The sequence below is a fragment of the Haemaphysalis longicornis genome, unplaced genomic scaffold, assembly GCF_048455015.1.
Source record: "Haemaphysalis longicornis isolate Haplotype H1 unplaced genomic scaffold, Haemaphysalis longicornis Haplotype H1 scaffold_1, whole genome shotgun sequence".
NCBI classification, from domain to species: Eukaryota; Metazoa; Arthropoda; class Arachnida; order Ixodida; family Ixodidae; genus Haemaphysalis; species Haemaphysalis longicornis.
In genome coordinates this window covers 320996369-321011500 of record NW_027526203.1, presented here as the reverse complement: position 1 = coordinate 321011500, position 15132 = coordinate 320996369, and the positions used below count along the sequence as shown (strand labels likewise).

The following is a 15132-nucleotide window of genomic DNA, read 5'->3' as shown; positions in this document are numbered from 1 at the left end:
GGGGCGGAGGAGGTCTGACAAAGGGCGGCGCCGAGCGCTCCGGGAAAGAGAAACTGCTGCGCCAAATGAGGGAAAGCCGCTGTCGCACGTGCAGTACGGGCTGCCTTGAGAGGTGAAGCCACCGACAGGGGCGGACGGGAGGGCTCCTGGCGATGGCTAGCGAGTGGAACGAGATTTGCAGGGTGCTGTCCAGGGGGTGCATTCACACTCCACAGCCCATAGGCTTATTATTATTATATTATTATTATTATTATTATTATTATTATTATTATTATTATTATTATTATTATTATTATTATTATTATTATTATTATTATTATTTCCCACTACAACCACCACTTTCAACAGAAGGGTAATAGGTTACTAGATTTTTCGTCTTTCACTTCCATCGCACAGCGTAATCACATAAAAAACTGCAGTGGAAACATTCTGGACCTGTGCTTTTCAAACTTCGACGGTGTTAGTGTGTCGCGTTCTGATTGTGCTTTAGTAATACCCGACAAATATCATCCTCCTCTTTCTATTTCCTGTTGCGTTCCTACAATACTCCACCGTTCTGTAATTTCAAGCAATGCGCAACCTCGCTACGCTTTCGCCCGGGGAGATTACGTTGGGCTGCATGGCTACTTTTCTGCTGCCCCTTGGTCAACAGTCATTGACCTCTCTGATGTCAATGAACAAGTTGACCGTTTTACTGAGATTGTGCTTTTGGGTATGAAGAAATACATCCCGCAATGTTTACCAAAGAAGTTCAAGTTCCCACACTGGTTTTCTTCTGAATTGCGGGATGCCCTGAAACTCAAAGAACGTGCGCACAGAAAGATGAAGCGCTCTGGTGCGAATCAGTTCGCTCAGGAGTTCCGGCGCCTACGTGTCCTATGCAAAATATTGCACAAGCGTGATCATGCTTTGTACCTGGCGTCAGTTGAAGCTAAAGCAACTCATCAGCCGGGTGCCTTCTGGAAATACATTCATTCTAGATCTAGTACAACGAAAGAATCTATTCGTCTTCTGGATTCCAACGGCGATGAGGTTGCAGATGCGGCCGACTGCTTTGCTCGTCAGTTTTCTTCTTTGTTTGGGCTTAGCGGTGGTAGTGATGACGGCAGCGTCTCTTGTCACCAGGACGGTAACTCCGCTTGTTTCCAATTGGATGAGAACATCGTGCGGACCAGCATCAAGCGGCTAAAGCCCTCGTTGTCTTCTGGGCCAGATGGTATTCCTGCTGCAATTCTAAAAACGTATGCAAATATATTCGTTCCTGTGTTCACCTCAATATTTAATAACTGTCTCCGGTCTGGCACGTACCCTCGCTCATGGAAAATTTCTCGTGTATTCCCTGTTTTCAAGTCAGGCCCAAAAACTGACCCCATGAACTATAGGCCAGTGTCGCTCCTTTGTTCTGCCTCTAAAATATTCGAGTTATCTCTTCATGCGGTCTTGTCTTTCTCACTTAAACACGTCCTCATTCCTAATCAACATGGCTTCATGCGTGGTCGCTCAACTTCCACAAACCTCGCATGCTTCATGGAGCAGGCTGTCCCAGCAGTCGTTGGTAGAAGCCAGCTTGATGCGGTCTACTGTGACATGAGCAAGGCCTTTGATGTAGTCAACCACTCGTTATTGCTTGCCAAGCTCATTCTGTTAGATGTTCACGCTTCTTTAGTGGGTCTTATACGTTGCTATCTCCAGGAGCGATATTGCTATGTAAGTGTTAACGGTCAAACATCATTTAGATACAAAGCAACAAGTGGCGTACCCCAGGGCTCCGTTCTGGGCCCCCTTCTTTTTTCCATTTTCATTAACGATGTTGCTTCTGCCATTCAAAATTCATCTTTTTTGTTGTATGCTGATGATATGAAAATCTTCAGAGAAGTGCGTAATGTTCGCGACTGTAATTCTCTTCAGGCTGATATCGTGTCATTCCATCGTTGGTGCACCAAAAATGACTTAATTTTGAACCCCTCAAAAACTAAAGTTGTTTCCTATAGTAGGAAAACTCAGCAGCTGCAATACTCCTATAAAATAGCAAGCACTGCACTGCCGAGGGTGACCGAAATTCTGGACTTGGGAGTACTATTTGATTCTTCTCTGACTTTCTCTTCCCACGTTACACAAATTACCGGACGCTCTCTTCGATGTCTGGGTGCTGTTTGCAGGTATTCTAGAGAGTTTAAAAGTCCTCTTCCTTTCTTAAAGTTGTATTCACTCTCTGCTTACCTCTTCTGGAATACGGTTCTGTTGTTTGGAATGGAACTTGCAAGTCCAATAGTGACCGCATCGAAAGGGTTCAAAATAAGTTCCTTTCTATCTTTAGGCACCGTTTCCGTCATGTACAAGAAGACGCAAATGGCAGCATGTCTTGTCTCAAAAGTATTCCTTCCCTTTGGTGTCGACGAATGAGAGCTGACATTATCTTCCTTTATAAACTTCTTCATGGTGATATGTTGTGTGATGACTTGGTTGCACTTATCAATGTCAACTTGCCGAACAAACTTTTCCGAAGATTTCGAACGTTCAGAACAGTTGCTTTAAGTAGACGACGCTCGTGCATCTGCAGAATACAATGTGCATATAATGAATATTCCGATCGTCTTGATATATTCCAGAGCTCTTTGTCTTTGTTCTCTAATGAATTGAGAACTGTTGTAGCTTAAGTGCCTTTATTTCATTTATGTGGCGTATTTCTGTTCCGTATTTATTCTATGCAAATCATCATCTTGCTTGTTTGTTTTTCACTTTTCCTGATTTTGTGTTGCTTGAATTTCTGTCGGTTTAAGTGTCAGTGCTTGTAACGCTGAACTTCGTTTTTCCATTTTGAAACTTCCTAAGATCTTGTTACAAAACCTTTGTTTTATGTGTATAATCTATCTCCGTCATGTTCATTGAGTATTTGCTTGCGTATTTTCAATTTTTCACGTGCCCTCAACGTTTTGCTGGCCGGGTGTCATGGCTTCTAACACTAGGCTTCCTTTTTTTTTTCTTTGCTGTTTTACTTTCTGGGATCTCTGTAACTATTTCTACTTTATTGTTTCTTTCATATATATGGTTTTATGTGTTGTGTTGTCTTGATTTTAGTTTGTTTTTATTAATGCTTGTATATGGTGTACCAGTACCAAGACCCTAGGGTTGTTCCTGGGCACCAAAAATAAAGGTTGATTGATTGATTATTATTATTATTATTATTATTATTATGTTTAGCGGCTCCCCTTTGTAACGGGGTGGCGTTGTGCAGCGACCTTAATCGTAACGCCACTGCACAATCACCTTGCCAAAAACGAAAAAAATGACGTGTGGCGCCATCTATGAGCACGTTTGAACTTTATCCGCGTGCTTCTTACTCGGGTGTTGTGGTTCAGAGGTTCAGTTTCTGGCTAACAATCGCGTGAACGCTATCCAAATCCCCCACGCGCCTTTTTTTTTTCTTTTTTTATTGTTTGTTTTACTTGAAACACATTTCCTTTTATGACTCATGATATCTATTTACGGCAAATTCGTGCGTAACAAACAAAATTTTGGGTGTTTTTGTTCCCTTTAGGTCATTTCTGGTAAGAAACACAACCTTTTTTCACCAGAACCGGATTGGCAAGCCCGGCTGTAGTATGCTGCCGTAACGAGAACACTGGTCGCTTGTGCTGAAACCTGTTTCAGAAGTGTGAAGGGAATAAGGTGCGTAATTAGAAAAACCCATGTTCTCTGCAAAGGCGCATCTGTGGTACGCGTTACAACGTATTAGGGTTCCTTCCGGTTTCAGGGGGCGGGCTACCCGTTTGGCATGTCACCCTTCCACATTATTAAGTATTTAATTCGTGAACGCTCCCAAGGACGCGGGTTTGATCCCAGCCCCAGCGCCGGTTTTTCCGATGGAGGCAAAAAACAATAACGCCCGTTTGTCAAGATTTATGTGCTCGTTAAAGATCGTCAGCTGGTCAAACGTAATGCGGATCCATCCACTGCGGTGCGCCTGGTGGCTCAAGGGTGTATCTTCCCCGCGTATAACCACGCAAATTTGAAATTAGTGAACTCAAGAATTCGTTCCAGAATAGGATCTGGCAACCTTGGTGTAGTATTTTGCCCTAAGCTTCTCCTATACGGAGAGACCTTCATCCCGCAGTGGACATAAATACGCTGATGAATGAATGAATGAATGAATGAATGAATGAATGAATGAATGAATGAATGAATGAATGAATGAATGAATGAATGAATCACATACTCTAAACTAGACAGGAGCAAACATACTTTTAAAAACGCTTTCTTGGGCAACCTCGGTACGACAGCATGACCAACAGGATTTGGCCAGCCTGCTTGAGTATTGGGCTAAAGCGTCCCATAAACCATAAAGCGAGATCCTTTCGTCCTGCAGCAGGCAGGAATATATGCTTATGGATGGATGAATGAGAAACCAACCCGTGCTAAGACCATTGAAAGCCGTCACTAGGAACGTGCCTACTTGGGCAAGCCGCTTTTTTTCTCCTCGTGGTTATGCCGGTTTTTCGAAATAAACATAAATTGCGGATTCAAAATCACCGGAGCCGTGTTTTTCTGCTGCAAAAATATGGAAGTTTTAGAATTTGCGCCTATGCATTACGATTCGTTTCTGTCCTAAAAGGCCCATGTAGGCAACATGCAACTTTGTTTTATCAGTTCATACCTTGCTACAATTTTGTTCGGGGGGACTGTTCGCACGTGGTGGAAAACTAGCAGAAAAGAAACCTTTTTCCCCGGCTAATGTTTTCGGTCTCCTCTCGCGCTGGAATCCTGTTATCCGTTTCCGTGGCTTCGCCAGCATTCAAGCGAAAGTAAGCAAACACCTGCGTTGTCGAGTTAATCTCCTTAGTGCTCCATTACATTCCATCCGCGACAGAATATGGTATTGGCCGCACGGGATAAGGGGAAAATGGGACTTTCATACTTATTTCGCGGACAAACAGAAGCGTCGCTCTGGTAAAGAGAATAAAACCTTTGTAAAACACGGCTCTTCGGCTCTTACCGAACGTCCGCCTGGCTGCTGTCCGGACGTAAGCGTGCCATCTTTGCTTCTTCGCCTTTCGCAGTAATTTTTCTCCTTATCGTGGAAGAAAGCCAGTGTTCTGGATTTTGCATCAAGGCTGTTAAAGAATCTCATCGCGATGTTGCTCGCGTTTGCGTTTTTTTCTGTAACAGAAAACCCGCTAGAAAGAGCGCGGCTACGGGTCCGCAACACCGTTAGTCCCTACTTTAACCAAAAGCTCACATGCAAATCCCTTCCCATGCGTGCCTAACCGACACGACACGGAGCTGAGCAGATGTGTCTAGCGCAATGTAACAGTGTGAATGACGGCACACTCTGGTGATACGTACGTTAAGAAAGCGCAGAATCGCAGTGCCCTATATAAATTTTTCTGTCTGGTAATATTTTTTTCTGTCTGATAAATAATTTTTATGTCTGATGAATAATAATAAATAATAAATAAAAATATTTTCTGTCTTATAAATAACAAAGAAAAAGACCTCATACAGGTGTCATTGGAAGTTTGAACCCCGGTCGCCAGCATGCAAGCCTGATGCGGCCCTTTAGGGAGCCAATTGTCTGGTTTGTTTTGGCAGGTGCTGAAAAGACTGTACGTTCATAGCATGCTACCATGGTGGAAAGTGTCACTGCTCTGGGCCTCTGACAAATATGAAACATGGAAGGGTGCCGTAAGGTAACTGGCTCGAAAAGTGTCCATTATTTGCGAGATCGTGCTAATACACTTAATAACGGATGGACGTGACGTCACAAGCGGGTATGGCTTCTTAGTGGTACCACAGAATTTTGTTTCATTTCCGGTTGTGAAGACATCCCCTACTGGTTCTGTCACCAACCAAGATGTCGGTGCAATTCAGTGAGTGAGTGAGTGAGTGAGTGAGTGAGTGAGTGAGTGAGTGAGTGAGTGAGTGAGTGAGTGAGTGAGTGAGTGAGTGAGTGAGTGAGTGAGTGAGTGAGTGAGTGAGTGAGTGAGTTAGTTAGTTCTTTGTCACCACGATCTACTGGAACTTAAGCCTAACTGCTGGCCTGTTGCGGCCAACCGCCAAGAGCAGAGGGGGAGTTAATAAGGAATCAATATCGACCAACGTTTTTAGTGTAAAGCTTGATACAAAAGCAGGGCGAGCACTACTTCCCCTGGGCGAAAGCGCAGTCGCAGCCGAAACAGTGCTGTTGCAGGAGGTTGTGGACTAACGTTCGGGATAGCGGAGGACCCCGGCTAGCTTTGCTAAAGAAAGTGATATGCACCGTACACTAGCTCCTGCTGAATCCGAAGACTCACGCCTGGATTCGGGTACTCACATGCAGTAGACAGACCCCGGCTATCCAAATTAAGGCTGTATTGCTTGGCAGATACAGGGCATATACCAGACAACATGACTATCGCTCGCGGGGAGACAGTGGCTCCGTTCACTCACTCAAGTCATGGGGACTCAAACTCCGATATCTGTCATCGCAGCCGCGGACAGGCAGGGGAGGGGAGGGGGGGGGGGGGTAGCTTTTCTTACGACCGGTCGCGACCGAATCTTCAAGCAGAGTAAAGCCAACTGGGTTCTCAGTCATCGGGGCATTGGGGGTAGGCACCTCCGAACCAACCGATTCCGACCAAATCGCCCAGTCTGCTCCCAGGTGGAACGCTCGCGCGTCCCGCAGGTCAGCTAAGGGGAGAGGAAGTCTCCCCCGGGTCGGGGAGAGGGTGGCGCGAAGGAGGGCGACAAGCTGGTCCGCCTACCCCCTCGCTCGCGGCGAGCCGGTTCGCGGCGAGCCGGTTCGGCGCGTCGCACGGGGTGACGAAGAGGTCACGACTCACGTGACGCGCCGGCTACCCAAAATGGCGGCTCGCAGCTATCCAAAACATGTGCAGACGAGGCGTTGGGAAACAAGGATCTCCACACCGGTGATCAATTTTCTTCCATGTTCGCCAACTCAGCAGATGAATGTAAACTACCAGATGAATGGTCGCCGTCTGTTCATGGTGAGCAGCCTTCTCAATTATCTGACAGCTCATCTGCCGATACCCGAGTAAACCCCCTCAATTACTTTTTCAATGGAAGCCCTGTGCTCTGAATCTCTAAAATAAGATCCTCACAAGGCCGTGGCCCGGACGGCATGGCGCCTATTTGCTTAGCATGCTCGTGCCTCACGCCCTCGCATCCCTGTGCACTGTGTTCTGTTCCCTGTTTGACCACGGGGCTGTACCTGGAACATGGGTGCCCTCATTTATGCAATCCTCAAGGAGACATTCAATCGTTGATGACCCATGGCCTTACCACCCTAGCGTGGGCATTTTTTGTATCATTTGAACTTTTCTATGTTGTCTGTGCGCGAGTGCTACCCTCCCGGTGGTTCTTTTTCCTCAGGCAAATGTTAAGTAGTCTTTCTTCTTAATGTACATTTATTACTTTCCTACAACCATGACGTAGGCAAATTCATAATTATGAACTTCCGTCCTTCTCGTGTGCGTGTTTTATGTTTTTGTGCATTGCCGCTCTTTTCTCTTACCTTTCTACCAGCGAAGACTGTATCCTTCCCTTTTTTTCGTTTGGGCAGTTGTGCGTATACGCGTTATGTTAATGCACTGTGAATTTTGCATTTCACTGGAATATTTCGCGCTGCTGCAGCATCTTCGCGTATTTTCTCTTTGTCGATATATGTATGTTGTGATCGCATTATTCATCTCTTGTGTTTCTTATCATGTTTCATCTTATTTTTGTGGTATATTCTACGACTTTAATATCAATCAATCAATCAAGCTACGATTACGGGGAGTGTTGCCACTAAGTCCTGCTCACAACGCAGTTTGTTCAAAAGGAGGCACCGCTCTTGTGTCGCAGGCTTCTCGTACGGTATGGCACTGATACGATTATTGATTATTATACCCTTGATACGGTGGTAGTATACGGCAACTTGAATTGCATGTCGTGATTGAAACAAAACGTGGGATCATGTAGCATGCATTCTTTGGGCGTGCCCCTTTGAGATGGCCAAGACGCCGCGAGAAGCGACAATTCTAGTTTAGGATTGCATCCCCTATAGTACTATACAAGACACGTCAGCAACACCGTACATGAAAAAGCAACCAGGAATCTTTGTTGCACTCCTCCCTCAAGTGTAGATGAGTTGTAGTGCTACCAAAAGCACACCGGCCACGCCAGTGTAGCGGGCTGCAGATGAATTTGCACGTGGTCGGTTTCTCTGTACGTTAAAGTCAAGCGCCCTTTCTTTCAAATGAAACGTTTCGTGCACAGCCTATGCACGGTGGTTTTAAAAAGTAGTTTGACGGCATGGTCTTGTTGGGTCTCGCAGTGAGGAACCCGCAAGCGGCATGGCCACGGAGAGCGACCAGACGGGCCTGTCCACGGCCGCCGAAGAGGCGGTGAGCGCCAACTGGAGCGCGCCCACCTCGTCGGAGCCGGCGAGCTGCGACGTGTCCCCGCAGGTGCCCGAGGCCATCCAGGCCCTCATGTACCTCATGTACATCGCCGTGTCAGTGGCCGCCATCGGCGGCAACGGCATCGTGTGCTACATCGTGGTCGCGTACCAGCGCATGCGCACCGTGACCAACATGTTCATCATGAACCTGGCCATCGGCGACATCCTGATGGCCTGCCTCTGCATCCCGTTCACGTTCGTGTCGAACCTGCTGCTGGGCTACTGGCCCTTCGGCGGCGTCATGTGCGTACTGGTGACGTACGCACAGTGCGTGACCGTCTTCATCTCGGCCTACACGCTGATCGCCATCTCGGTGGACCGCTACACGGCCATCGTGTACCCGCTGCGGCCCCGCATGACCAAGCTACGCTCTAAGCTCATCATCGCGCTCGTCTGGCTCGTGGCGCTCGTGACGCCGCTGCCCACGGCGCTCGTCACGCAGCTGGTGCCGCACCCGTGCGCCAACCACACCTTCTACTGCCTCGAGCAGTGGGGGCGGCCCGAGCAGACCGCCTACTACAGCATGGCGCTCATGATTCTGCAGTACTTCTTCCCGCTGCTCGTGCTCATCTTCACCTACACGCGCATCGCAGTCGTCGTCTGGGGCAAGGAGACTCCCGGCGAAGCGCAGGACGCCCGCGATCAGAGAATGGCCGCCTCCAAGCGAAAGGTGGGCGCCACGGGGCTCATCGGCTGCCCGTGGCCGCTTTCGCTGCCCCTCCCTCAATCCTGTTCGAAGGGTCAGCTCAACTTTCACCAGTTGGGCTGGTCACTCCTCGTATCTATTAATTAATGGAGCCGACTGACGGCAAAACAGTCGGAGTGCAACAGTGTGGTGCGAAGCCAGGTTTCAGTTAACAGTAACGGGGCTCACCTTTCAGCGGAAAACAATTGTCTTAACAAGAACCTTTATCGAGTGGTCCGAGCATCTAAACTTCCATAAGAATCCCTATTTCCTCTCGCTGTGTCCACTGGCTATACTTGTATCTATAGATGAAAATGAAATGTGTCCAACTTCAACTACCAATACAGCGATCGTTTTTTATGGCAGTTTCTGATTATGTCTGGCGAGAGAATGGCCTTGTTTGCACTTTAATACGTCGCCGAGGCTCTTACTGCCTCTTTAGGAAGCATAAAGACAACCTTCATCTCTGTATTATTTGAGAAGACTAGCGTACGAAAACTCGCTGTCTTCTATTCCGCCGCCTGAGCACGTTGCTTTCACAAAAACACCATAATATTGGCAAGCTTACATTTTCCGCCGCGTAACTAACGTCAGAAGTGGCGTCATAGGGAACGTAAAAACAACAGCGTAATCATTAAAATAGAAAGCTGGGCGAGTTGGTTCCATTTTGTTCTAAAAAGGCGCCAAAACGCGGGCAGAGTTGAGGAAGATAGGAAAAAAAAAAAACGGAGCACCACTTACAACGGAATCAATTTTTGTAAGAAGAAACATATACTATTACATACTCGGCGAGAAATGCTTCGTGTCGCAGATCCTTATACAAATACAGCATTTGTTATTCAGGCATGGTGTGTGATGGCTGATTTATATACCTGTCGCCGCGTGGGTTCATGGCGTGAGCTGCCACTATTTTTCTCGTTTTTTGCTCGATATGTTTGTTCCTATGAGGGCGGCTTCAAATCTCACCTAATATCCGCACTCATCGCAATGAATCGCCAAATTCGATGGCTCCTTGTTTTTTATGGCGCGTTCGTGTTATTTCAGTCGTACATTACATAACTCCCCGTCTGTCCGTTGTAACTTGCCACACATGACAGACCACCATCGTACGGTATATTCCTGCGGCACAGTCAACAAGTTGCGATCTGTGCTTCGTGTCACAGCCCCCGTTTCTTGTTCTGCCCTTTGACTCGGCGTTCTTTTTCACGGCAGCGCATATGCCGTCTAAATGCTTCGGTGCCTTGAACATCACACCTACTTCAAACCTTGCGGTCGCATTCTTCAGGCTGCGTGAAAGTCTCTGCACGCATTGAATAGCTACGTGTACATACCCGCCTGTTTTATTGTTAAAGAGAAAGCTTTCTAGGTGGGACCGATGGCGTCCCGTCAAAAAAACTAATGAATTTCTCCGTAGACAGGTTGGTCAACCGAAAAGCTCCGATAAGATCTCTGGACACACGGCGCGTGCGTGAAACCGGGCTTCCACTGGCTCGACGTGGTTATTTGAAAATCGCCAGAACGGAACGGTTCTAGATAAGACAACGCACGCATCGATCACGAAGAAGGAGTGCAACGGTACACCTTTATCTCATAAACCACGTATCGGTATACATTCACATCGCTCGTAGATGCGTTTGAAGAAGGAGTGCAATGGTACACCTTTATCTCATAAACCACGTATCGGTATACATTCACATCGTTCGTAGATGCGTTTGAAGAAGGAGTGCAATGGTACACCTTTATCTCATAAACCACGTATCGGTATACATTCACATCGTTCGTAGATGCGTTTACTTAGTGCGCGAAAAAATTGTGGCATGGGCTCATTCTTCGCTTACGATTCGGGTCTTGAGAGGTTTGACGATCGATTTGACGCACTTTCGGCGAAGGTTGGACGCACTTTTAGAGAACATTTTGACGCACTTTTGACGCCATTTTGATGTGAGAAAGCTTTCGTGCTTCTTGCAACTTTTTTTTTCTTCGTGCATGCCCGGCTGGCACCTCCACCCACCCACCCATTCGACTGTTCCTTCGCAGGCACGCGCATGTGTTCCCGGAAGCCAGCATTTCTCAACCGGGCCATCTGCTCGTTCAGACTGGCAAAGATGGCATGCCTGCATTCCTTGGTCACCGCTGCCATTATACACGAAACCACTATTCCACCTTAGCTTATTGCTGAAGGAAAAGAAACGAAATGAACACACGCCACTACTGCGTAGGTGCACGGACTGTCACACGGCCTCAAGAATGCGGCCTCAAGGTATGGAGTAGCTGTGGTGTTTAAGGCACCAAAGCAGTTAAGTTAGTATATGCGCAGCCACGAAAAAGAAGGCTGAGTCAAAGGGCAAAACAAGAAACGGAGGCTGTGACACAAAGCACAGATCGTAACTTGTTCTGTGTGCCACGAGAGTAAGCACGCGATATTCATCTTTCCTGTTAGTGGCGCAAGTTTCACCCGACAAACTGGGCGTTGCTTGAATGTAAGACTAAAAGAAAAAGAACGCGTCATATAAATAAAGAGTTGTGGCTTTTGGACACCCATTTCAATGAGTGCGGTCGTTCGGCGAAACTGGACGCCACCACGTCTACATAACACCATCGCCAGAAAAAAAAAAAAAAGCTGTGGAAATTGCGGAATCTCATGCTATAAAAAAAAAAAAAGAAAACAGGGAGACCATTGTGTAAGCCAGCCACAAGTCATCCTCTCTGAAAAAGGAATGGTGTATTTGAATAAGAATCTGTGAGGGGACAAATCACGTTGTGAATGTTTTAGTATGTAGTCTTTATTATAAACATAAATGCAGTAGTGAGTCGCCGCTCTTTTCTGTCTCCCTCGAATTTAAGATGAGAGGAATCAGTGTGTTGACTCCGTGCTGGCCTTCAAGTACGCGATAAAATGGAACTAGACGCACCAATACAATTGTGCGATCATGTTTATCGTCTGTAGACATTGTCGGCGGTCGCCACTCACACAAGCAAGTCTATGTGACGTCACAAGCGAGAAATTTGATTGCGGATCACCACTCCCTCGACTGCTTTTTCCCCTGATTGTCTCACTGAACAAAATCAGTATTTTGGCTTCATGGCCCCTTTACATATTTTCGCGCATTTGTGCCGTGAAGCAGCCTTACGCAAACCTCCGAGTTCTCCTTTCCTTGGAGGGGCAACGCCTGCAAGGGAAGAACAAACAAAATAAAAAAAAAAAACGTTTTTCTTATAGAGAAGGCGTCACCCTTACACGAGAGAGACAGAAAAACACAATTTGTGCCATGCTTTGTTTCTCTGAGTTTGTAGCGCAATTTGAATCACGCAGTTATTGCGTCGCTGTTTAACCATTGCGTCCATTGCCTGCACCAACACGCTTGGAATTTGATGCTTCATCTGAGCGTTTCTCATATTTATAAAAACAGCACGAGGGCGAATAACATAGCAACCACGGAAAGCGGCTTACATGTAATGTGCAAAATAACCGTTGCACGTTATCACAACTGCTTTTCTTCATCCAAATTTCTCACTTCTTTTCTGTGAATTCACACTCGCCGCGCGCGACATCGCATTTAAAAGGAGCATTCACTAAGTTTCGCACTGGCGCCAAATTTCGCATGATGAAGGTCTTGGTATATTGCACACCATAAATACTGAAGTCCACTGTCACAAGAGCTTTCCCCTAGTGATCCTGATTATACGGAAAGGACATCCACGATGTCGCGAGAGATTCTAAAGCGTCAGTCGTCTATTCGCCACTGGCGACGGTGTTTATGCGACGGTGCTCATTTTTTGACCAACGTAGTGGATGATGTTCCGCGATCATTTCTTGTGCGCTGGTATAAACCGCTCATTTTTACTGCTATCCTTTAGTGCTACGACCGGAAGGCTAGTGCAAACTTGAATGCGGAAAAAATACCGCGCTTACGTCCGTCTGCGCCCTGAAGCAGTGCATAATAGCTGCGCCAGCTGGGGCTCCTTGTATAAGCGTTATGAAGCATTCGCTTTAAGGATCTGTTTCCAGTGGAATAGCTCTGCAAGATTCGCCTGAAGGAATCACTTTAGAGGACGTGCTTTTACTAAATTATAGGTTACAAAAAAAAGTTATCAGCCGCACTTTTGTGTTGAATGAAACAGAGACATAATCACGTTTGTTTTAACTGAAAAGTCAAACCTTTCCAAGTTCTCTTAGCTTTTGTTCGGTGGCCCATGGTACCTTGTTTGCATGATTAAAGCTTCTTCCCTCTTGACTTTCCGTTCCACTTTTCCGAGCAGAAGAAGAGCACGTCATAGAGTGAGTTAAGTCCAAGATTGCGGCAAAAAACTCCCTTTGCTATTGACTTCCAGTCATCGTGACGCCACTGAAGGCCAATCAGAAGAGGGCTTCTGAAAGATTGCCAAAGGAAAGAAGATAGTAATGACCCTGGGTCGGGTTGCCTTAGAACAACGCCCCTAGCTCTGCGACCCCTTTTGCGCTCCCTTGCGGTATCACCTAATGGCTGATGGTGCAGATGGTACACGCGCATTCGACCACCATTAAAGTTGACGGCTGCTTCGGCAACGTAGCCGATTGCACTAATGTGTGACTTTTGTCGCTTAGTGTTGTGTACATACATACATACATACATACATACATACATACATACATACATACATACATACATACATACATACATACATACATACATACATACATACATACATACATACATACATACATACATACATACATACATACATACATACATACATACATACATACATACATACATACATACATACATACATACATACATACATACATACATACACATATGCGCACGCACATACAGTTGCTTGACATAAATATGCGCTGTTAGTAGGCAGGTACGGGAAGCTCTCGCGCTCACCCGCATGCACCTCATGACTGCGCTTGCACCCCAAGGCGAACCATTACTTTAGAATCAAAATTCAGAGCCCACTGTCTGTGCTAGTGGGCAGCCTTTTTTTAGAATGCTTACTTGTGGATGTTTGTCTTTTTCAAAATATGCATCAAACACAAGTTGCCAGATATAATTATTTGATGTAGAGGCTGCTTACCTTGTACTTTTGAAGAACCCTTTGAGGGTCGACTTCTTTCGCCAAATGCGACCCCCCCAGGGTCGATTTTTGTTATTGCTGATTTAAATTCTTTGGATGAATCTATCTCGAGAAAAAATTATGGTAATTTTTTAGGGTGACCATAAAGGGACAAAAAAATCGTTCGTGTTGTCACATACATGTGTTTCATTCATGAGTAACACCAAAAAAAATTCGATTAAAACGAGAGAGCAACAAGCCGCTACCTTTTCAGTAAATCGAAATCAGATAGACATCAGTTTCGCGGGCGCAAAAAGCGGGAAGCGCCGGAGGGCGATACCGAAACCAGCCGCTGCGCGCGGGCGCGCGGCCGGATGCGCGAGCGATAGACGGCAAACCGCTTCTATAAAATACCAAAAAATGAGAAAAGAAACTCATCAGTTTCCCAGGCGCCCATGATCTGTGCCAGGCGCAAGAAGCGAGAGGCGCCCGGGCGCTCGGTGGGCGATACCCAGCGCGCCCCCTCGTTACCGGACGCCCAAGCGATAGCCAGCGCGCCGCTGAAGTAAATCATAAAAAAAAATATAAAGAAGAGCCATCTGCGCAAGAAAATATTTTAACGTATTTCCGCAGTAGCAGCAGCACATGCCAACCAAGAGAAGTTGGCGAAAAAGGCGCGCTTTTTAAACATACAAGCAATGACGTACATATACGTTATTGACCATTTTGAAGGTGTTTGCAGAGGACGTATATTAATAAATAGGGTTGTTCGTTTTCCGGTTTTATATTTTTTTAAATCACGGGGTAAAAATCGGTTGCTATTTTTGAAACTGATAATCGGGGATAAATCATTTTTTTTGTAAAACCATTCCGATGTTCAGGATTTTTCGGGTTAAATGTACAGATGTACTAATACACTCAGTTTATTTTATCAGTAGGTACCTCAAGCTTCTTAACTCTACCC

At 46.2% G+C, this 15132-nt stretch overlaps 1 protein-coding gene across 1 annotated transcript in view; it reads left to right on the top strand.

The window, feature by feature from the left end:
* LOC144151461 (RYamide receptor-like) overlaps positions 1-15132 on the top strand; it is a 920756-nt gene that overhangs the window by 740486 nt on the left and 165138 nt on the right. Inside the window, exon 5 of the mRNA XM_077682514.1 lies at positions 8315-9110. Coding sequence (XP_077538640.1) covers positions 8334-9110 — 777 coding nt within the window. The 5' untranslated portion in view covers positions 8315-8333. The remainder of the gene's footprint in view (positions 1-8314; positions 9111-15132) is intronic.